This window comes from Notamacropus eugenii, chromosome 1 (genome assembly GCF_028372415.1).
Source record: "Notamacropus eugenii isolate mMacEug1 chromosome 1, mMacEug1.pri_v2, whole genome shotgun sequence".
Taxonomy (NCBI): Eukaryota; Metazoa; Chordata; class Mammalia; order Diprotodontia; family Macropodidae; genus Notamacropus; species Notamacropus eugenii.
Genome location: NC_092872.1, coordinates 385,637,825 through 385,662,619, shown reverse-complemented (window position 1 = coordinate 385,662,619; position 24,795 = coordinate 385,637,825). Strand labels below are relative to the sequence as shown.

Below are 24,795 nucleotides of genomic sequence, written 5' to 3'. Positions count from 1 at the left end.
GGAGGAAATTGGGAATTAGAATCTATCTTTAAAATAGAAATTCTAATGCTATCTGTATTAGGTTCTTATTTTTTTAACCCAGCAGATTAACTAGCAAATCTGACCCCTACGAATGTATCCATGCTAGTATTTTAATACTGTCACAATTCCACTGCGCTATTGATTAGCCCTAGCCTTGCATATTGAGTGAAGAAGGAATGAACTGGCAGAATAACAACCTCAATTTGTGGCATCATAGAATTGAAATTCATTCGATTGAGATGGTGCCTGAACAATCTATATCTGGTCCCTGAATTGGCATAAACAGCCAAGACAGCTAGACTAGTCAGAGAGAGTTTGCTCGAAGAGACAGAGTGGTCTAATATCATGAACAATGGAGAAGGAATCTTTTTACAGTTTGTAAAATGATGGGGTTAGAATAGATGACCCCGAAAGTCTAGCTCTAAATCTATAATTGAGATAGAACATATGTAGCTTTATTGCAGTTTAATCATTTCAGTTATGTCCAACTCCTTGCGACCCTATGTGGAGTTTTCTTGCTGAGATGTTGGAGTGGTTTGCCATTTCCTTCACCAGCTCATTTTCCAGTTGATGTGACTGAGGCCAACAGGGTTAATTGACTTGCCCAGGGTCACACAGCTAATAAGCGTCTGAGGCCAGATTTGAACTCAGGCTTTCCTAACTCTAGGTCAGGTACTCTATCCACTGTGCCAACTAACTGCCTCTTACATTTAACTAGTTGTAGCTCTAAATCTATGATCCTACAAAAGCATTAAATTACCATGTAGATATGATTTAGCTCGGGGCTCAACCCTTGATGCATGGACAGACTGTATTTACTAGACAGGACTAAGATAAAGGAGTATGTAGCATTACATTGCAAGGGAATGAGGCTCATTCCTGACTCAAGACCTATGTTTCATCCCTGCCTCAGACTCTCATTACCCGTGTGACCCTAGGCAGACCATTCAAACTCCCTGGGCCTCAGTTTCTTCATCTGTAAAATGAGATGGTTGAACCTGGTGACTCTTAAGGGTCTTTCACCTCTATATCTGGGATGTTATTGAATCTACTAGACTTGCTCGATATAAAAAGGGATTTAGTATCACATTGCAAGGCAGTATGGTGTGATAAAAAGAATACTGGCCCTAGGGTCATGAAGACCTGGGTTCAAGTCTAGCCTATGCCACATATTAGCTATGTAAACCTTGGGGAATAGGTACTGAACCAATCAGTGCCCCCCAGGCACCTTTTTGTTTTTTTAAGATGAAAAGCTTCAGAGCCATTGTTGATCTACATGGGTAGAGTTTCCTCACTGAGTATTCCCTCTACTAAAGAGTCCAGAGCCTAGAACTTTTCAAGAGGTGAATCAGTGTCTATTCTTTCTCATTCCTTCAACCCTTAAAGCAGGAACCTCCTGTGAATGTTGAAAATATTTCTCAATTAACAAGAATCTTAAGTAAACCTATGCTGCTTGAAGGGAATAGACCAGACACAGAAAAATTACATAATGGGGAATATTTTAAAAAGGTCAGTTCTAGGTTATGAGCTAGGATTAGAACAGCTTCAACTTTGTTTCCTACACATATATGTCCTGGTTCATGGAAAGCCCAGTTCTGAATGACCAAAGTTGTTTCAGTCATCTTCAGAATGCTCTACTTCTAGAATCAGAGAAGTAAGAATATATTCTAGGATTTGGAAATACATACACACACACACACACACACATATATACATGTATATATATATATACACACATGCATATACACATACATATACGCAAACATACATAGGCATATGTGTATGTATAAAAACACGCACATATGTGCATATATGTATACATACATACACACACATAATATCTAGGCAGCTAGGTGGTACAGTGGATGGAGTTCCAGGCCTGGAGTCAGGAGGACTCATTTTATTGAATTCAAATCTGACCTCAAACACCTTAGTAGCTGTGTGACCTTAGGGCAAGTCATGCAACCCTGCTTGCCTCAGTTGGTCCTCTGTAAAATGAGCTAGAGAAAGAAATGGTAAAGCACTCCAGTATCTTTGCAAGAAAACCCCAAAAGGGGTCACAAAGAGTTGGACATGATAAACAATTGAACAACAATGCATATACTACATTGAATTCATAAAATATATAGAAATTTTCTTTTTAATAATTGTTATCCAGAACCCTTCCCATCTCCCTTCATTCCTTGAGCTTTCTGGTCTGCTTTCCTTAAAAAGAGCCTTTCTTTAGAGAAGTCAGTATGTTTTAGAATAAACATCCTACTCAGTCTTAAGGAAGACTGAATTAAAGAATGAAGAACAGGTTATGCTTTACTTCTGGCTCTAAGAACCCTATTTCATTGGCATGGGTTGTCACAGCATTAATTCAGTATACTTTAAGTCCTCATTAAAGTCTCCCTGACCACAGTTTCTGCCCAAGATCCTTGATCCAGCATCTTTTCTTGGGAGAGGTAGAAGGGATCTGGCCACAGCCTTTTACCATGCTGAAAAATCACCACATTAAAAACCAATACAGCTTTCTTTATATTGTACTGTGTAATTCTAAAAAGATAGCTTCCCATGCCAGAGACCTTCCTAATAAAGGACTCTCATTGTCCACCAATTATGTTCCTACTTTAGTCCAATACATTTACATTCCTGGCCTGTATATCTTTATGAACACTAGGGATTTTTTTCGGTTGCATTTTTGTAATTCACACCAAGCACTGAAAACACCTTTCTGTTTCGGGAAACACAGCACAAAGAAAGCCTTAATTTGCTGAAAATTATCATATTATTATTTTCCAACATGACTGCTGCCGCATTAGTGGGCATGTTACATTTAAATTGCTTCTTGGAAGGCTAGGTCTACCTTGTACAATACCAATAGATTTGTGTGTGGCTGCCTTCCACTAATGAAATCCTATTATAGTTGCACCTCATCTGGTATGTATGATACTTAAGGTGGTTTCTGATTAGCTTTGGTTAAAATTACCTCTTCAGAGATGAGGAGATCCAATTTTCCCTGAATGGGGCAGGGGCATCTCTTGAGTGAACACTGTGGGGAAGCGGCTTCTATTAGATTAATTTTATTTATAGTCTTTGAAAAAAATATTCTCTCCATGGTTATCCCCTTTACATATTGGGGTTCCTCTGTTTATATTTTGGAATAAAGAGGTCTTACAATTCTATGTGTAAACAGAGTGTTTTAGGGAAAGCAGGTGATTTGACAGCACCTCCTATGTCCAGCCAAATGCGGTTCCCTGGGCATGGAATGGTTTTTTTCTGTACAAAAGGTATTTCTACCACTGTTATGGCCCTCCCTGTCATCCCTATAGTCTTGAGGCTATCTCAGTCATAAACGGATGAGCTACTACCTGACCAAAGAATTCTCATGTATCTCATTTCCAAGCCTGGTCTTCTAAGAATGTTGGTTTTGATCAGAGAACTTGGGTTCAAATCTGAACTATGCCACTAACTTTTGGGCAAGTCACTCAATCTCTGCAGATTTCTGTTTTCTCCTCTGGGAAACTAGGTGATTGGACTATTGAAGATGAGTCTGAGATGGCCTCTAAGGGTCTTTCCAGCTCAGATTTATGATTCTATCCTCCTCTGTTCTTTAACCAGGACTTCGTGTCTCCCGGCTCTTGATTATTGAGATATTATTCCTAATTACCATTTTCTATTTGTTCCTCCTGCCCCATTCTATGACATTTCCTCTATGACATTTCTATTTCTCCTTTGATATTTGCACTCAAAAAGAAACTCAGCTGGAAAATCACTTGTCAGGAAAAAAATGCAACGTAGCAGACCATCTGATTGCAATGACATGCTGATTATGTACATAGGTCCAAACTAGATCGCAAAGATTACCTTAGTTGCTTGAAGGGTTCTGCCCTCACATTAGGTGTTTCTATAGATTTAGGGAACACTGTGCCTTCTGCTCCTGGAATAACAAGACAGAAAACAAAACTCTGTTAGTAGCGGGGCTGGCCCATTTCATTTCACTCCCTTTGCCACAAAACATAAAATAAATGTCTGTAGAATGTTTGTTGTTCAGCTGTATGCAGCTCTCTAGCACCCGGGTTAGGGTTCTCTTGGCAGAAATCCTGGAATGGTTTGCTCTTTCCTTCTGTATCTCACTTTCTGGATGAGGAAACTGAGGCAAACAGGGTTAAATGACTTGCCCAGGGTCACACAGCTAGAAAGTGTCTGAGGCCGGATTTGAACTCAGGCCCCCCTGACTCCAGGCCCAGAGTTCTCTCCACTGTGTAACCTAGATGTTCCAAGGAATGCTTAGAGCACAATAATTACATCACCCTTTGAAAATCCATGTCTTCATTTATTCATTTGCTCTTTCCCTTGAGGCAGACTTCAAGTCTGCTAAACCTGAGCAACTTTGTGAGTTGCTGTGCTTTAAAGAGCCACCTTGCTGGTGAAGAGCTTCTTCCTGCTGGGGAGGACCTGCCAGACTTTAGTACTTTGCTGGCAAAGTACTAAAGACCCCAAGGTTGCCCCCATGTCATGGTGAGGCATCAGAAAATCATTGTAGTGGAGTAACTAAGTCATGAGTACATGTAGATATCAGTACTGACCAGAGTTTAAAATGTATATTTATATTTCCCTCGCCCCTCCATGCAAACCCCTGGCCCTACTTCCTCCTCAATCAGTGAGATATAGTTGAAAGAAGCCTGAGTTGGGAATCAGAAGACCTTGGTTCTAGTCTCACATAGCTGATGTGATATATAATCTTGAATAGGTCATCTCCTCCTTTGCCTGTGACTACAAGATGACTTTGAAAAAAGTTTTCTTTTTCCTTTTTGTGATAGACTCTTATTTTTTTCATTCTTTTTATTTATCTATTTACTTGCCTTTTTTTCCTGATAGTATCACTGAAAATTGCCCAAAGAACAAATTGCATCTTGGTTTAAAATAATATTTGCAAACAGTAGAGTCAAGCTCTGGCCCTTCATAAACAGCTGATAAGATTGTGGTCTGGAAATGTTTTGGGAACTGAACTGTTGGAGTCCTGTTGGCATATTTTAAATCATAAATCAGATAAGGACAACTGCAGCTAACTAGTGTTGAGTAGAACGGTAGTGGGGGTAGATAAGTAAAGGACTGTCATGATTACAGCACAACTTGAGTTTTGCAGCATGATCTAGGTAAAGAGATGCCCCTAGGCACATCCATTGATATAAGAATATTTTTGTATTTTTTTCTAACTTTTCATAATTTATTATATTTTTTTCTATCTTTGGAGTGGACTTTAAATACAAATAAATATAAGCTGATACTACAATTTTATTTTGAAATAAAATTTTCATCGTTCTATCTCTTCTTATATGTACAAAAGCATTGCGTCAATTGCCACGGTTCAGTCCCTCGAGGTTTTTTTTTTTTTTTTTAATTCTGGTCCCTCTAGTGTTAAGAAAAAAATCAACTTACTGGCCTCAGAAAGAGGGCTTTTTTCCCCTTTAAAATTCATAAAGAATCACTTAATGTTCAAAGCTTTAGATTTTGGGTATTAACTTCAATCCCTTGGCTCGACCTTGATATTTAGCTCTTGCCTTTACCATCAGCTTTTATCTTTACAAGTTGTCAGTAGCAGCCGCACCTCACTGTCCATGAAGGTTATTATCTGATTTGCCCACTATGAACTGTTTCCGAATCACTTAATTCCAAGTTTATCACCATCAATTGCACTAGATGTGTGCTTTTCAATTAAACTTAGTCAAGATAGTACCTTTAACTTATCTAAATAAGCATGTACCGCTATAGTGCTGGATCATTTTTAGTCAAGTCCTACTCTGTTACCCCCCTTTGGGGTTTTCTTGGCAAAGATACTGGCATGTTTTGCCATTTTCTTTTGCACCTTATTTTACAGATAAGGAAGCTGAGGTAAACAGGGTTAAGTGACTTGCCCAGGGTCACATAGCTAGTAAGTATCTGAGATCAGATTTGAACTCAGGAAGATGGTCTTCCTGATTACAGGCTTGGCATTCTATCCACCTAGCTGTCCTAGTAATAGGAGGCTGGAGGGGGTAAGCAAATAAATTCTGCTGTGTTTATCATACAAGTACATGTCTAAATTTTCAGTTTCTTTTTAGCATTAAAATGGGTTGATTTTTTCCCCACTAACTGCCACCATTTCAAATCCTGTCTTATAGGCAAAAATTGATGCTTCTAGGAAAATGAATTGATTTCATGACATCTGTGCTTCAGGGATGTATGCTATTGGCTCTGATTTGGCATTGGGAAGGGATGTATAAATAAAGGAAGAATGTTTTGGCTGGTTTTAAAACAATAGTTAACAATTGTATTAAATAATTATTTTAAAAAAATTGTCAGTGGTCCTTTCTGCCTTAATCTGGGAACTTAGACACTTCAATACTTAGTCTTAAACCATTCCTTAAACATGATAAAAGGAATAGTTTAAAAACCTTAGAAAAGTAGAACCAGTTATAATTCTTCACTGACCTATAATCCAAACCATGCCCTCTCCCCCACAAACAAAAATTCAAATGCACCTACCTCTCCATGAAATGCTCTCTGATCTAAACCAACCTGGTATTCTTCCCTTTGCTCCCACTCCCAGAACTTTTAGCATTTATTTTGTATTATTTTTAAGCATTCGTATTTGTATCATTTTAGCATTTATTTTGTATGATTACTTTTAAGCATTTATTTGTATTATTAACAAAGCTATATGTACAAGGCTGATCTGTAGCCTTAGGCTATTGGTATAGAGCGCTGACTTTGAAGTCTGAAGCCCTGAATTCAAATCCTGTCTCTGACCCTTTAGTGTTTGTGTGACCTTAAGCAAAATCATTCATCCTCCCTGGTTCTTGAATCCCTCTTCTATAAAATAAGACGATTGATCTCAATGGCCTCGGAGGTCCTGTCTTCCTCTAGATATATGATTTCTATGCTAATCTAATGCCTTTTGAATATTTAGATAGTAAACTGCTTGAGGGCAGAGTAATAACTTTCTTTTCTATTCTTACAAGCATAAGCAAAATTGTCTTTGATGTAGGGAGGAGAGGGAAGCAATAATTTATTTTTTGTTGATTTCTTAAAAATTACAAATAAATCCCTGAAATCAGTGGGCTAAAAATCAATGTATATTCTTTTCTACAAAAAGCCATGCTGCATGTTTGGCCTGATTCTCCCCTTTCATGGGGTGGAGCTAGGGATTAGGGAGAGGAATGAATTTCTCAGGCATAGTGAGGAAAGTTGCCTCCTTTGGCCTTGCCTTTCAGACTTCATTCTTTTCCAAGTCTGGAACAAAATAAACAATTCTCCTGCATCAGGTCCCCTGTGGCTATGGGTCATACTATTTTTCAAGGTCGCTTAAAACATATATAGAGAAAAATACCCAGTAATGATGATGTTGGTAATGATAATAGCACCTTCTGGCTGTGTAGCACTTTTACCCTTTCCAAGTGCTTTTAAACCTGTCATCACTTCCTTCTGATAATAGCCCTGTCAGCCGCATAGGGCACAGGGGATTTTGTCCTTTTGAATGATGAAGAAACTGAGGCAGTAACAGATGTATAGAAAACAATTTAGGGAACTGACTAACAGCATGTAATGTGTACCTGTTCAGCCCTATGTTGCCCCTTCACCACGAGGTGGAACAGGAAAACTAAATACTATGTGTTTTATATATGGATGGTTGCTGATCTTCCTCCCTCTTGTCACGCTTTCCCGAAGGAATGGGGTTTGGAGAATCCAGGCTTATAATCTTGGATAGCATCCTTGGCCTGAAGTGCAGGGGCCCAGCAAAGCATTCTGCATTTTCTTACTGCTATTTTTATTTCATTTCCTGGCTGATGTTTGCCTTTGTCACTGATGCCTTTGCTGATTTTCCTCTTTCTCCCAAGCTCATGCCAATCTCTTTCTCCCTCTTCAGATGCTTACCTGACAATATCATTAATACTTATTGAGTACTTACTACTCACACTAATGCTATTAAATATCAGAATTACTTTGGAAACTCTTGGAGGGAAGAGACTGTGCTGCCACAGTGCCTAGATCACAAGTAGGTAATGGAGAACTAGAATTGAGAAAGATTAGGACTACGTATCTAGATCTCTGAGTTACCAATCTAGAACTGAACTCATGGGAGCTGAAGAGATGGCTTAGGAAGAGAGTGTAGAGAGAAGGGTAGCAAGGATGAGCCTTGGAAGAGACCGATAGTAAGAAGTCATTTTTCTGGAGGGCATGGGAAGAGGATTAATTTAGAAGTCAAATAACACAGTGGGGACAAGAAAAGGGTGATATCTTCCAGCAGGAGACTGGAAAGAAGTGGTCAGAGAGATAGGAAGAGAAACAAAAGAGAAGATGATATCACAAAAGCCGAGGAAAGACAGAATACTCAGGAAGAGGAGGTGGCTGAGAATACCAATAACTGAAGAAAGGTTTAAAAGGAAAAGGACAGACAAAAGATTGGTGATACTCTTAGAGAGTGCTTGGAGAGGAGGGAGATCCTCGCGGAAGTTAGATTTCAAGTTGCTGATAAGTAAATACGTTGTGAGAAAATGGAGGCATAATGTAATGTTGTTTTTTTCCTCCAAGATGGGCAATGAAAGGAAATAGAGATATAGGATGACTGTCTGTGGAGATGGCAGGGTCACCTGAAGGCTTCTAAAGGAGGAGGAAGGTCTCCTTACATTTGTACATAGTGGGAAAGAAGCCAAAAAAATAGGTAGAGAGACAGAAGATAAGGCAGGGTGCAATGAGGGTAGGCTGAGCTGCAGGAGATGAGAAGGGATGTAATCAGGGGCATAAGTGGAGCCTTGGGAAGGGGAAGGACCATTTTTTCCTCAGGGAAATGACCAGGGATTTCAGTGTGTGAAATAAGGGAGATAGGGCTGACAATCCCAATTTTCTCAGTACATAGAAGATTTTAGATAGAATGGCAGGAACTTGGACAGGTAGTAAGACCTTGAATCAGTTATTGAACTCCTTCAGAAAGAAAGAATGATCTGGAATACTGTATTGCAGATGACTGCAAAAAAATGCAGATTGTGATACATCTTACCTTCTGCAAGAGATCTTTCCAGGCTCCTCACCTCCCTCTCACTCCTCCCCCCACAAATACCAATGACATTATCTCCCATTCACCTCATATATATTTCTTATCTGTACATGGTTGTTTGCATGCTGTTTCCTGGGTTCAAATGTAAACTCTTTCAGGGAAAGACTGTTTCTTGCTTTTCTTTGCATTCTTAGTGTTTATTACAGTACCTGGGACATTTAGGGGTATCTGGGCGATGTAATGACGAGAGCAGTGGAATAAGGAAGACCTGATTTCAAATTAAGCCTCAGACACTAAGTATTTGATACTGGACAAGGCACTTGACTGCCCCAGTTGCCTTATGTGTTAAAAAGAGAAAATAATAAAACTTATTTCCTATGTTATGCTATGAATGATGTTATGACAATGAAAAATAATATTTGTAAAGTACTTTGTAATCCTTAAAGGGTAATATATAAATGCTAGCTATTACTATTGTTATTTAACAAATGCTTAATAAATGTTTGTTTACCGTGCAGGGATAATTTGGACATCAGAGGAGCAGAAGCTGCGAAATGGTGACAGCAGAGTTTGGGTTAGAAGCTGGCAGGGAGAATATGCTGACTTCCTCCTGGCACATTGTACCATTAGGTAACTGGGGGTGCCAGGATGGAGCATCATCCAGAGACAGGATTCTCTGAATACAAGATGGTGGAAAGAGTCTGAGATGAAATTATCTAGGGTCACCATGAGTTTGTCCATAATAGGGTTGCTACCCTTGATGTCTTGAAAGGAGAGGGCAGAGGAGGAAGGGAGCTAGGGAGCACTTACCATTGAACATGATGGGAAGGAGATTGTAGGAAGTGGTAGCAGAAATTACTCATTTTGCTTTTATGTGCTGTCATCAGCTACATCATAATATGGCTAAGGGAAGGAGCCGAATTTCGCATTGCCTGGTGTTCCCTCAGCACTAATGTATATCCCTGGCACATGGTTGATGAGGATGCATCATAGAACACCTTGGTTCCTCCTGTGAGGCCCCATGTATCAGAGGGTAGCACAATCATGGAATGCCAAATTTTAAGCCTACTAGACTGCTCTCGAGGAATCTCATTCTTCCTAGTAACCCATTTGCTCCACTATAAAGCAAAACTAATGCCTCGAATTCACTTCTAATTAGTTGTCACTTCAGTGTGCCTTTTCAATATGATTTTATATTCCCCATCTCATCAGGTTTTTATGTCTCTAAAGTGGCACTATTGCACAACAAATGACTGGAATCTCCTCTGTGTACCCAACACGCTCCAGTGATGGAGCGCTGCTTCTTGGGCATCGTCAGGATGCCGGAGGGTATTTGGAGGAGCAATGCTGATGAAGACTGACTGCTGATCTCATTTTCCCTGCCCCAAGGATGAATTTGTTTGTCTCTTCTTGGAAAGTCATTTCTATACAACAAAGCCATACCAGTTTCATGTGCATGGGGCCTGGCACACGGTGGGTTCTTAGAGCAGGCTGAAAGGTGCTAGATGAATATTCCTCAAGGGCCTAATGATGACATGAGACTTTCCCACAGACTAAAAAACATCTGGACTCTTAGTTCCAGGATGAGATGTAAAGAAACAAAGAAATACAAGATGGATCTTCCATCTTGTAGAATGAAGAGGAGGAGAAGAGTAGAAGAGGACAGCAGAGGCCATCTAGTCCATCCTGATCTTTAAAACACCCATGAAAAGCATTAATCCAATATCTGATAGGAGACTTTAGCAGGGAAATGCATCACCTATTGAGAAAGTCCTTTCTACTTTTGGACAGCTCTAAATGTTAGGGGATTTTTCTTTACATCAACCTTAAATTTTTGTTGTTGCTGTCCAGTCATTTCAGCTGCATCTGACACTTTTTGACCCCATTTGGGGTTTACTTGGCAAAGATACTGGAGCAGTTTGCCGTTTCCTTCTCCTGATCATTTTATAGATGAGGAAACTGAGGCAAACAGGGTTAGGTGACTTATCCAGGGTCTCACAGTTAAAAAGTGTCTGAGGCTAGATTTGAACTTGGGTCTAACTGACTCGAGACCCAGTACTCTAATATGCCACCTACTTGCCCTAGTATACAGTGCGCACTTAATAAATGCCTGTTGATTGATTAAAAAATGTATTACAGGAACTCAGGGTGGAAGAAGATTGCAGAGGTTTCCTAGTCCATCCTGAATCTGAAGCATCCCCTTTAGAACATTCATGATAAATGTTCATTCAATACTTGTTAGGAGACTTTAGCAGGAAAACCCCATCACCTTTCTCCTTCTGGATAGCTCTAAATGTTAGGAATTTTCATTTTACATGACCCTTAAATCTTTGTTGCTGTTCAGTCATTTCAGTTATATCTGACACTTTGTGATCTCATTTGAGGTTTTCTTGGCAAAGTTACTGGAGTGGTTTTCCATTTCCTTTTCCTCATTTTAAAATAAGGAAATTGAGGCAAAGGGGGTAAGTGAATTTCCCAGGATCACACAGCTAACATCCGAGGCTGAATTTGAACTGAGGTCTTGCTGACAACAAGTCCAGCACTCTATCCACTCTATCCTTAAACCTTAAATCTATCATTTTTTCACTTTCATGACTACTCCTACTTCAGTGGGAAGCTCCACTGAAGCTGAAAAGAAAAGTCTGGATTCACATTCATATATTGCCCTTCTAAATTTTTGAAGCTACCTAAAATGTCCCCCAAATTCTCCCTTAATCAAGTTAAAACATACCACCTCCTTTATCCGTTCCTTATATAGTATGATTTCAAAATGATTAACCATCTGGATAACATTTCTTGGTCCTGACTAGTGTTTCTTAAACTGTGAGTCGAGGTTGCAACCCACAGTTTAAGAAGCACTGAAGGGATGCTGAGTGGAAAGATACTCTGTATCTTTTCATTTCCTACCCTATTTGCTTGTAAGTTCTTTGAGAGCAGGGACTGTCTTTTCCTTTTTTTTTTTTTTTGTTCCAAATTTCTCTAGCACTTAGCACAATGCTGGCAGATAGTAGGAGCTTAATAAAATTTTCTTGACTATCGACTGACCTATGATGTAGCAACAATAACTGGACCCAGTACTCTAGATGTGATCTAAGTTGGTTTGGCTACTTTGTCTTAATTATTCATCACAGTTAACCTGGCCATACCCTTGCATTCAATTTTCCTAATTATGCTGCACCTGTCCTCGGATCTTTAAAGGTACTGGCTCTGAGAGAGAAAACTTTTTAGCCAACCTGTCAAAAGGCACCAAAAGATTGATTTCTCACCTTGTCCGCTGTTGCTCTGGGTGGGTATAATCTCTTCCATTCATTTATCCTTTTATTGAGTATGAAATAAAAAACAGTTCTATATCCTTAAATAATGATTCTTGTTAAATCTCGAATTATATTTCTTTTAAAGTGACTCACATTGACTTCAAAATGTTCATGCTTCCTAAGATTAACCAAAACAGATCAGTTTCCTTGAAACAATAAAGTAAGAATGTCAGAGCTGGAAGGGACTTAAGAGATCATTTATCCTCACCCACTCAATCTACAGATGTGAAAACTAAGGGCCAGAGAAAGAAAATGTTTTAGCTAAGGTGGTTGAGTAAGTTAGGAGGTACAGTACTTTATAATGTTTATTTTTTTACCCTTTCCCAGCGTCCAGCCACCTGCAGCCCATAGCTGACCACCATCCTATAAGCTGCATTTCCCCATTCCATATAGTCTTTATTCTGAGGTAATAAATTATCCTCATTTTTATTATTTCAAAGAGGCTTCTATTAAAACCATACCTACTGATTCCCTTTTTTGACACTGTAATTTACTGGCAATAAATGTTCATAAACAGTTTGAGTGAAAAATCCATAAAGCCATTTCAGCTTTATTTTAAGTTCCATTTAATGTCCCTCAAAAATGATTTCATCAATGTGTTTCCATTAGCTGGTTCTCTGCCCAATAACTTAATTCCACACGATCAATCAGGAACTTATAAAGCATGTGACAGGATCTATCTAAAGTGTTTTGAATCACCGTAAAGATCCTCTCAATAGCTCTTTCCCCTACTGGCGTAGGTGGGGGGTAAACTTGTCAAAAGACCTCAGATGCACTCAGTCACCATGGTAACAAGAAGCTGGTTTCTCCTGTCAGGAAAGAGATGCTTTCATTTTGGAGCTTGATTTCAGAGGTGTTTCCTCCCGGGATACTTAGAAGCAAGGGGATGAAGAGGGTAATTAGGTGGAAGAAAAGCAAAAGACTGGAGTTTGGAGCTGCTCTCTAATAAATATTTTGTTCAGTCTGGGCCTCAATTTCTTTGTCTGTAAAATTAGGGGGCTGTACTTTTTATGGTAGCAAAAAAAGAAAAAAACCAACCACAGAACAAATGTAAGTGTTCGCAAATCGGAGAATGACTGAACAAAATGTGGCATATGAATATAACAAAAGATAACTGTTCCATAAGAAGCAACAACTATGAGGAATTCAGAGAAACTTCAGAAGACTTGTTTGATCTGATAGAGAGCAAAGTAGGAAGAACCAAGAGAATATATACTTATATAAAATTACTATAATAATGTAAATGGAAACAATACTAAAAGGGAGCCTAGATCATATCAATTGCAATGAAAAATCTTGATGCTGGATAAATGATGATGAAACACACTTCCTCCTTATAGAAAGATGGGGGAATATAGGAAGAAAATATTAAATGCACTGTTGGTTTCTTTTGCTTAACTTTTTCTTTTCTTACAAAGCAGGATTCAATTAGTGATGGCATATTGGGAAATGATTGTGTATTTATAAAAAATAAAGGAATTAGTTAAAAAAAATTAACAGAAGAGATTGAAATACATTATTCCTAAGGTTGTTTTCATAGTATAGTGAAAAGAGTACTAGACTTTGTGTCAGAAGACTGATCAGCGTTCAAATCACAGCTTTGATCCTTATTGTGGAACTCTGGAGCAATCATCTTTTCTGGATCTCAATGTCCTACTTGTAAAATAAGGGAGTTGATGTCAATTACCTCTAATTCTAAATCTATGATCCTATAATCTTATGGTCCAAAATTCAAGTCTTGTGTAATTGTGATTTTGGGTCCTTAACATTTGAATTGTTTCTTTTTGACCACTTTCAGTATTTTTCCTTGACCTGATAGTTTTATAATTTGGTAATAATTCTCCTTGGAGTTTTTATTTTGGGATCTCTTTTTTGAGGTGATAGGTTGATTCTTTCAATGCCTATCTTGCCCTCTGGTTCCAGGACATCAGGGTAGTTTTCCTTGATAATTTCTTGAAAATGCTGTCCTGGTTCTTTTATTTTTTATTTTGGCTTTCAGGTAATTCAGTAATTGACATTGTCTGTAGTGGATCTATTTTCCAGGTCAGTTGTTTTTCCCATTAGATATTTTATATTTTCTTCTATTTTTTTCACTCTTTTGAACTTGTTTGATTGAGTCTTGATGTCTCATAGAGTCATTAGCTTCCACTTGCTGAATTCTAACTTTTAAGGAATTATTTTCTTCAGTGGATTTTTGTATCTCCTTTTCCATTTGGCCAATTCTACTTTTTAAGCAGTTTTATTTTTACAAAGTTGTTGACTTTTTTTTCATAATTCTCTTGCATCATTCTCATTTTTTTCCCCAATTTTTCTTCTATTTCTCTTCTATGATTTTTAAATTCCTCTTTGAGCTCTTCAATGAGTTTTTTCTGGGCTTGAGACCCCTTCCCATTTATCTTCGGGGCTTTGGCTGTAGATGTTTTGACATTATTGTCCTCTTCTGAGTTTGTGTCTCGATCTTCCCTGTCACTGTAATAACTCTCTAGTCTGATTCTTTTTTTGTTCTTGTTGTTGGTTTTTGTTTATCTTTTTTGACCTTTTTTGACCTTTTTTACTTTCTTTTAAATTTGAGTTGTGCCAAGAACTGTAGGCCCTGGTCATTTACCTGGTGTTGTATTGGTGTTCCCATGAGGTCCATGGGTGACTCTCATGTCTGGTGCTGTACTGAAAGGGTGAGGACTAGGGGTTGTCTGCCCCTGCTGGAGGCCATCAGGGTCTAGCAGTTTATCTCATGCTGAGCTGGCATCCTTGTGCTGGTGTCTGGAGTGTGGCTGAGGCCAGTGGGATGTTTCTGCATATCCCTAGGGCTACGCTGAAGCATTTGGTGGTCTGACTACTGGTGCCTGTCTATTTGCCTAGGGTTATGCTGAAGCCATGTCAGGTCCTCAGAACTGGAGTATGCCCATTCCCCTTGCTATGATGAGGCATGTGGGGAGTCCTGGTGTTGGCATTTGCCTGCTTGCCACACTGGGGTTCAGAATCTCTCACTGGTTTACAGAGGTGAGGCTTGCTGGGATGCTTCGTTTCCTGGACTGCACTCCCCTTTTACCCAAGGCAGACCTTTCTTGTCAATATTTTGAGTTTCTGGGGCTAAAAGATTGTTTTACCCCATCTTTTTTCTGGTTCTATCATTACAGAATTTGTTTGGGGGTGCTCTTCTATAGTTGTTTGGATGTGACTATAGTAGGGTTACAGTGATTTACTGCTTATTCTACTATCTTGGCTCCCAGAAGTGCCTGCTGACTATTGAGAGTCATGTAGACTTATGAAGGATTATAGAGGAACTCAGCTATCTCACATGTACTCCACCAATGATCTAAAAAGTCATCACCACAAGAAATTATGAACAAAAAAATCCAAAGCTAAATAACTAATCTCCTTCAACCAATCAAACACTGAAGAAAAAAAGTGACTTAATTGCTACAAATTTGAGAGTGAAGGAGGTTACAGAGGCTGATCCTGTCACAAAGTGAGAAATCAGAAACTGAGGCTGAAGATATGAGTAAATATAAGAAAACACTAAACATCAGAAAAACTATTATGGGTTCAGAGATGATGAAAATGCAGAAGATAAGAACTTCTCCATGATAAATACAAGCAAAACCTCAGAGATAAAAATGGCATGGACACAAGGGCTAATGGAATATTTAGTAGGAATAAGCAGATGATTTTAAAAATGAAATTTTAAGTGAAATAAGAACTTGGGAGGAAAAAAATGGAAGGAGAATAAATAGTTTGGAAAAGAAAGGGAAAAATCTTACCCAAGTAATGGACACCTGAAAATCTGAACGGACCGAATAAAACTCAGTAACTTCAGAAAGAACAGGAAATATAAGAACAAAGATAAATTGGAAAAAAAATAGAAAATGTAAGGTATCTACTATCAAAAATAATTAACTTGGAAAGCAAACCAAAGAGAGAATTTAAGAATCAGAGGCTCAGAAAACATAATAAAACAAAAAAAAAGGATACCATATTTCTAGTAATCACAAATAAATACTCACTAGATTTATTAGAACCAGGGAACAGTGTAACAATAGAAAGAATCCAAGGATAATTTTCTGAAACCCCTAATGAAAAAATCACAAAAACATAATACCCCAAATCAAGAAACTTTAGATTGGGGAAGAGATCTAAGCATGAAGAAACCACAGCCAAAATGACAAAGATTTGATAACAATTATTGTTGTAGAGAGAAAATCTTGGAATAAAATATTCCAGAACACAAAGACAAAGGCTTACTGCCAAGACTAAGTTCCTCTGGATGACTGAATATAGCCCTATAGGAAGGAAATGGCTATTTAATGAATAAACGAATTTCAAGCATTCCTAAGGAAAAGAGAGAGCTGAATAGGAACTTAGAAATGCAAACATGGTAGTCAAATGAAAACTGTGAAGACTTGTTTGTAATTAGAAGGAACTAAATGAAATGAAGTGATTTCATCCTAATCTAGGAAGCAAAAAATAAGAGTTGTCAGAATTCTAAAGACTTTAAAGATATAGAACAAGTTGAATTAGATGAACAGAAGAAATGGAAGTAGTTTTGTTCTGATAGTCTTAAGAGAAGAAAGTAATGAGGAGGAATAAAAAGGAATACACTAGGGAAGAAATAAGAATGAAGAGGGTGAAATTTACTAAATCATAATTTGGATAAACAAGAACAAGAGTATACAAAAATGGAGAAAGGGCTTGGGGAAAAGGAAAAAAGGTAATAGAATGGAATCACTTTGTTTCAGTTACAGATCACTAGTATCGTATTCCTTATCTTTTCCCATCCTCTTTTTCTCTGTAAAGAAATGTGGGGGTGGGCAGTAAGAAAAGGATATAATAGAAGCAAATGTACAATAAGCAATCCTCATGTTAAATGTAAATGGGATGCAATTGCCCATGAAATAGAAAAGAACAAAATAGAGTAGAATGCAAATCTAAGAAAATATTAGAAACATCTTTGAAACCTAGAAAAGCACAGAGTTAAAAATAGAGGCTAGAGCAGATTTTATTATACATCAGGTGAACTAAAAAAAATGAGGATATTAATCTTGATTACAGTGAAGGGAAAAATAGATGTAATTTTAAGAGCTAAACAGGAAAACTGCATTATATTTAAAGGTATTACTGAAAATCAAATACTATAAATATTTAACATATATGCATCGACTAACATAACATTTAAGTACTTAAACAAAAAGTTAATCTCTAAGAGTGAGTTTCATGTCAGGTACCAGCCTGCACTGGTAGAGGAACTTTTCTCACCAGGAATATAGATTCAGTCAAAACAAAAATAAAAATGATCCAAAGATAAATTCTATAAGTGTAGTCACTGCTATAAAACATTATTTTCTAGATGAAAAGTATGGAAGATACATCATAAAAGGGCTCTATTTCACAAGGAGCTATAGAATTAAACCTGTCAGAGTAGAAAACACCACTACAAGCTTTATAGTAATGACAAAAATAACTTCAACTTATATAGGATATCCCAAAAATCTTAGTGCAGTTCTAAGCTATTAAAGTTTAAAACCAAATCAGACTTTTGGGGTTGTCTTTTATGTTAATTACTTATTGGTTTACAAAGTGGTTCAGATATAGCATCTCTTTTGCTCCTCAAAGCCACCCTGCATTATTATCCCTATTTTACTGATGAGAGAACTAGGTATAATAAAGGAGAAGTAATTTGCCCTCAAGCCTTGTCATTTTATAAGTGCTGGAGCTGAGTTTCAAACCCTTACACTTTGAATTCCAGTCCAGTGCACATTGTGGGGCTTCTCACAATCCTGGGATTCACGGTATACACCAACATACTGGGTTCAAAGAAGATAATAAGATCATGGAGCTGGAATAGATTTCAGATCTGTACCCCTTTATCTTATAGATAAGCAAACTGATGTTCACAGGGATTTAAGTGATTTGTCCAAGGTCACACAGAGGCAGCATGAGACAGATCTGGGATTAAAATTGAGTCCTCCAAAACACCACTCTATTTCCCTCCAAATAGCAACAAAATCTAATTAACTGTGACCTTGGGAAATGGGGTCTTGTTGAATTGAACTGGAATGCATCAAATTACTTAAACATTCTCCTAAAAATGTATTTTTTATTTCAACATCTGTTGCTTAAATTTTTTTCTAAAATATTGAATTCTGCTTTCCTAGATATGTAAGTGCAAGCTATTGCCCGCATTTGCAGGGTTTTTTTAAATCAAATGTGCTTGCTGTGGGGGTTGAGGCTCATCATCCTTAACATCAAGTGAAGACTTTTTGGCACTGTAGAATGTCAGTGGTCTAAGACACTAGGCTGAATGTAGCAACATCAAGGCTTGGAAAACAGTATGGTGCAGGGGAGAGCACTGCATTAGGAATTAGAGGTTTTGGGTTCAAATCCCATTCTGTTCCTTATTTAGTCTTTGTCATTGTAAGTCACTAAATGTTTGAGAATCTGTGTCCTTATTTGTGAAATGAGGGGATTGACTTAAATGGCTGCTGAGTTATTTCAGGCTCTTAATCTCTGATCCTTTGACCCTTCCCAGGTGTCAATCATATTTATTTTGGCTACATCCTAAAAATCAATTTATTTTCTCTAGTTGTTTTTTTTTCTCAACATGAATTATAGCAAAAAAAAAATCACTTGAAGGTGAGTTAGGTTTCAGTTAAATTAAGTTTAGTGGATTAGGCAATTAGCATACCCAGTTTATCCAAAATTCAGTCTAACATTCAGTAAATAAACTGGCACAAATAGTGGATGTCAAAGATAATGAATCAGTTTCTGAAAACCTTCCTAGGCTGGAGCAATAGGCAGATGTTGCATAGTAACTTCTTGCAGGAAAAGTCACTCACAACAATTAAATCCTATTGAATCTCTCCAGGCTGCAGCTGGTGCTTCATAACATTTGTTGTCATTCTGAGTTGTTTCTAGGAGATGTACTTAATGTTTTCTTTTTTAGAAATTAGAACATTCTCCTAACTGAAAAGTTAACTGTAACACTCTGTACTTTGTGCTCCACAACCGGTATTGATAGAAACCCTGCCACATTGTCAGAATCAAGCCACATGTCAGTTTTGCATTTCTGTGCACAGAAAAAACCCCAGGAGCTTTAAGATTCACATATAGCAATGTCCTGGCTGGAGGAGATGAGACAAGGAGTTAATTAAGCAAACTCTACTCCAAAGACCAATAGAATAGAACTCATACTTGGTATATTATTAAACCAAAACAAACCCAGTGAAAAGAATCATTCAAGCAGTAAGCAACCTCATTTCAGGTGAATGCAGTTTCATTATTTTCAAGAGTAAATAAAACTCTACAGTGTAACAAAAATAACTTTCCAATCACTGAAGGTGCCTTGACTGCTTTATTATGATAAAAGCATCCCTACCAGGACAGGGAAGACGCCAAGTCAGGAGACTACAAAGCAACACTGACCATCTTAAAGTGTTTCAAGACATGAAAATCATTGAACTGGGCACAGAGCCCTCTTCATAACCTGACTCCGACATACCTTTCCCATCTTCTTACACTTTACTCCCTTCTAAGCCTTCTAGTTACACTAGCCTTGTGGCTGCTCAAACACAACACCTCTCCCATTTTTGTACCTTTGCACAGGCTACTTCTCATGCCTGGAATGATCTGTCCCCCTCATCTCTACCATCTGGTTTCCATGTATTCTTTCAAAACTCGTATTCCCTTTGTTCCCACCTTTGGTAGGAGCCAGGCTTTTTCCCCAGTCCTTAGCACCTTTCCTTCTCCAATTCACTTCTATTTAATATGAACATGATGGGGTGCTCGGTCCCAGACCTAAGATCATGGCTTTGGAAACCTCCCAATTTCTCAGTAGGCCCCTGCTCTGTAAGAAAATGTTCTCTTGTTGCAGAACACATTCTCTTATCAGAGCAGACACAGGCATGCCTGGCCTAAGGATTTTTGTTTCTGGCTGGCCCAGGGACTCTCCCTTGTATCAGATCTCCAAAGTCCATACCTCTGACAACTACCTCAATATCTGGTATCAACAAAATTATCTCTGCAGAGTCCCTGCATTTTCCCATCTGTAAATCATAGGTCGCTGCTCCCAAAAGATACCTGGACCCCTAGATTGCCTAATTAGAATCCTTAGCATCCTTTTCCTTGTTCCTTTCCTATATAAGCCCCAGCACCATCTTCATTATCTCATAGGTTCCCTAAGGTTCTTTGTCTATTTTTCCTAAGCATTACAGTAAACTTTTTTTGCCACTTGACTAAGAGAAGGCTTTAGTGTATAAATTCATTCCAGGTGACTCTGCCTTGGCATTCTTGGATTCCAAGCACCTCAAACTTCTTCAAGCATGTCTTAAAGGTAGGGTGAATTAGAAGGTGAAGTCCTTGATAGAAGGACTATTTTTGCCTTTTTTTCGTATCTGAAATTCTTAATACAATGCCTGGTGCATCCTCAAATGAAGAAATTGAGGTAAGCAGAGGTTAAGTGCCTTGCCCAGGGTCATACAGCAGGTGAGTGTCTGAAGCTGGATTTGAACTCATGTCTTTCTGTCTCCCAGCCTAACACTCTATCCACCATGCCACATAACTTCCATTCCAGGAAAATGGAAGTAATAGTATTTTGCTTTGATCAGACCATGTATGGACTGTCATATTCACTTTGCTTATCTATAAGATAAAGGGGTACAACTGATGACCTGTGAATAATCAGAGGAAGGCAACCAGGATGATAAAGAGCCTCAAGATCTTGGTAAATAAAATGGATATGGAAAGACTTCTGGATTAGGAACCAGAGATTCTCAGTTTGTCTCCTAACTCTGTCACTTACAACCCATGGGGACTTTGGCAAGACATTTAACACCTTTGAACCTCAGGTCCTCATCTGTAAAGTGAGGGAGTTGGATGAGTTGCCCTCTAATGTTCTTTCCTACTCTAAATTAATAATCATCTGATCCTATGATTTAGAGATATTTAGGCTGGAGAAGACTCATGGGAGATATGATAGCTGTCTTCGAGTATATGAAAGACTAACAAAAGAAGGAATCTACTCTTCTTTGCTCTAGAGGCCATATTTAGGAGTAATGAGTAGAAGCTGCAGTGAGCCTGATGAAGTCTGAGAGTCTTTTCAAAGGACCTATGAGAACTTTGGGATTGGTTAGGGAAGTGAAGGAGTTCCATCTGGTCAGTAAAGTAAAAGTGAAACCATGTGCTGTCAGCGAAGAGGGTGGGATGAAGGGCAGTCCCTGAGAGTACTGATTCTATATGGCAGGCTAAAAGGGGTTGATGAGAGAAATAAGAGAATTGCCACGAGACAGGGAGGGTCCAAAGGAGTTTAAATCACATGAAAATACAGTGAAATAATTAACACAGTTTTGGTATGTTCTCCAGTAGTATTTAGAAACTTGGTATCTGGAACAGAAAAAAGCTAATATTGGTGGTCATCTAGGGGTACAGAGAAGAAGGGTGCAGAATCTGACAGGTCAAGGAGACAAGGAATTCTAGGTTGAATGCAAATGAATCATTGATTTGTATACCCATGGGTTCTGTGTTTGGTAGGAAGGTAAATAATACAGGATCAGGACAAGAGTAGGAAAATTCCAGGGATCTGGGATCACATGATGAGGTCATTGATCCAGGTCTTCTGTCTTTTTCAGTCTTCCTTATGAATAACAGCACATATCAGTATCCCACCAAACTGTGCTAGATAACAGTGCACCTGTGGCCTGAAATAGGACATTTATGAGCGCTAAACTCATCACCCTGAATTTATTAAGCTCTTTGAGGGCAGAGGTTACTTCATTTGACTACATTTTATGTTTTTATTTGTGTCCCTAATTAGTGGATACTAAACACTTAATAGATGATTATTGATTAGCAGTGTTCCAAAAGACACAGAGGAAAAATGTCTTTCCCATAAGCTAGTGAAGTTTCTGAATGTTCTGCCTACTAGAAATGAAGATGTAGCTGAACATCTAAATCCCATATATATAGGCATCATCTTTGTTTGCCATTCAGTCTCCCACCACCATGATTTTCCATACACCATTCCTCATGTATGGTCCTCTTCATCTTTGCCTCTTTGAACACCTTACTCTCTTCAAGTGCCATCTCCTTCAAATATTCCCTCCCCATCTTGTTACTGTCTTCCTCCCAACAGATCCCCTTCCTCCTCTCCAAAGTATGAATTTCCTTTGCATCTGTCTTGCATTTAGTCATCTGTAATCATTATGTTAAATCCCCTCTATAAAAATTTAGGGTCCTTGAGAGTAGGAATTGCCTTATTTTTGCCTTCCTATTATCAGCATCTAGCACAATGCCAGGCATGTAGTAGGTCACAGTAGATATTAATAAATGATTGCTGAATTGAATGCTATATAGTGAAGGATTGGAACGTTAGGGTTTTGTTAATAGCATATTCGTTAATTGTCTCCTGGCTGATCTCCCAGTTACCAGCATTCCTCTACTCTACCCCAATTCAAGCTGAATACTGCATGTGAGACTAATCTTTGTAAAGCCACTCTTTCATCTTTGTAGAATCTTAAAAATGGAAGGAATCTCAGAGATTAACTATCCCCATCCCCATCTGAAGCAAGAATCTCTACTGCTGTGTTTTTACAGGACTCATCCAGTCCCTGGTCAAAGACTTCCTTGGGAGGGACATCATTTTTGGACCATTCTCTTTAGAAACTGTCCTATGTTGAGGCAAAATCTGAAGTCCTAAAACTTCCACCCATTTGACTGGTTCAATCGTCTGGGGCGAAGAAGAACAAGCCTAATTTTTACATTTTTTCCTCTTTGATATGACAGATATCTGAAGTCATTAATCATGTCTCCACACTCCTGGCTTTCTCTTCTATTACATCATAAACTTTTTGTAGTCAGAGACACTGTTTTACCTCTGATTTATATTTTCTTTAGTGCCTTTCATGCTGTGTGCTCTATTTTTATGAGGGACATGATAGAGGAATCTGACAAGCATATGTTAAGTTTTAAATAATTTGAAGAATGACCATGGAAACCTAGATAGCCCAGAGACCCTGTCTTAATAGTTGTTGGCTACCCAGATCATGGAAAGTGCATGACTTCATATATGACATTACCTTCAATGAAACTAAATAAAGGGATTCCATGTCACCTTAAAACTCTATGCTGAGAAAATCTAAACATCTGATGGGTATTAGAGGGAATGATGGATTTGGAGTTGACATGGATTTCAATCCCATTTCAGCTACTTACAATTTATATCATCTCAGGCTATCAATCAATTACTTATTAACCACTCATTAATTTATTTCTTTAGACCTCAATTTCTTCATCTGAAGGTAAACTACATGATCTTTTGGTCCTTTCCAGCTCCATATTCTAGTAACAACAAAAACAAATGACCCTAGAAGTGATTTTCCATCTTCAGTCAAACTTCTCTGGAAGTTGCAGTTTCTACAACTACCAAATGGACACCATGTGACCAACTTTACCTACTTCACAAAGTTGTTGTGAGGTCATAATGAGATACTGATTGTGAAAGAGTTTTGGAAAACCTACAGAGAACCACACCAACATAAAATATTATTGTTATTTCCTTCTCATTGCTTTCCAAGAAAGATCCTTTCTTCTTCATTGTATCTGCTATGGTGATAATCTCACAAGGCACCAATGCAGGACTAGTCACTATTTCCCAACAAAACTGCCATGGGATTGCTCAGTCAAGAGATTTCTAATTATAGTCAGCCCTTCTGAGTTTTTCTTTCCTGGAAGTGATACAAATTCTACTATTTGCATAATTCTAGTGGATTAACTCTGATCTCTTTTCCCATAACTGTGGTAGCTATGAAGGGACACATATAGCATTTCTTTACCATGTCATTATTTGATGCAACTGTTCTTAGCTACCTGGTGAGCAGCTCACCAAAAAGTGGTCCAGCTGACACTCAGAACACAATGACATTGTAGGATCCATATAACATTAATCATAACTTCAAAGTAATTCAAAGGCTACCTCATCCTTTACCACTAATTGCAACCTACCCATCTTCAGCTGTATAACTTTTTCTTCTCTGCGTGGCTATAATTATCCATTAACAATTTTCATATCTTATCATATCTTTACCCCCTCATTGTACATACTCAGTGTTCTTCCCCTTCTTCATCTTGTCCCCCTTGCCATCTTTTACCCTTTCTTTTCCTCCCAAAATGGTGCTTGTCTACACCCTAAAGCCAAGCTTTGTATTAGTTATGGTTCTTTGGGTCAGCATCCTCCTCAAATTTCCAGCCTGATTCTTCTGTGATTACTTATTGGTCATAAGAAATTTGGGCAATCCCTGTGCTCTCACTTTGAATTCTACATAATTCATAGCGGCTAAGAAAGTTAGATATGTAAGGGACCTTAGATCTCAAGTAGCTAATAGTCCCCACTTTTCACTTTACACATGAGGAAAATGAGCCTTAATGAAAGACTGACTTAGAGAAAGTCACATA

At 38.2% G+C, this 24,795-nt stretch overlaps 1 protein-coding gene across 6 annotated transcripts in view; it reads right to left on the bottom strand.

Annotated features, from left to right (window-relative positions):
• The window catches only part of SGCD (sarcoglycan delta), a 1,338,077-nt gene that overhangs the window by 97,963 nt on the left and 1,215,319 nt on the right, over positions 1-24,795 (bottom strand). For all 6 annotated transcript variants that reach the window (XM_072630829.1, XM_072630830.1, XM_072630832.1 and 3 more), the window contains one exon: positions 3,871-3,943. In XM_072630829.1, the coding sequence (XP_072486930.1) occupies positions 3,871-3,943 (73 nt within the window). The remainder of the gene's footprint in view (positions 1-3,870; positions 3,944-24,795) is intronic.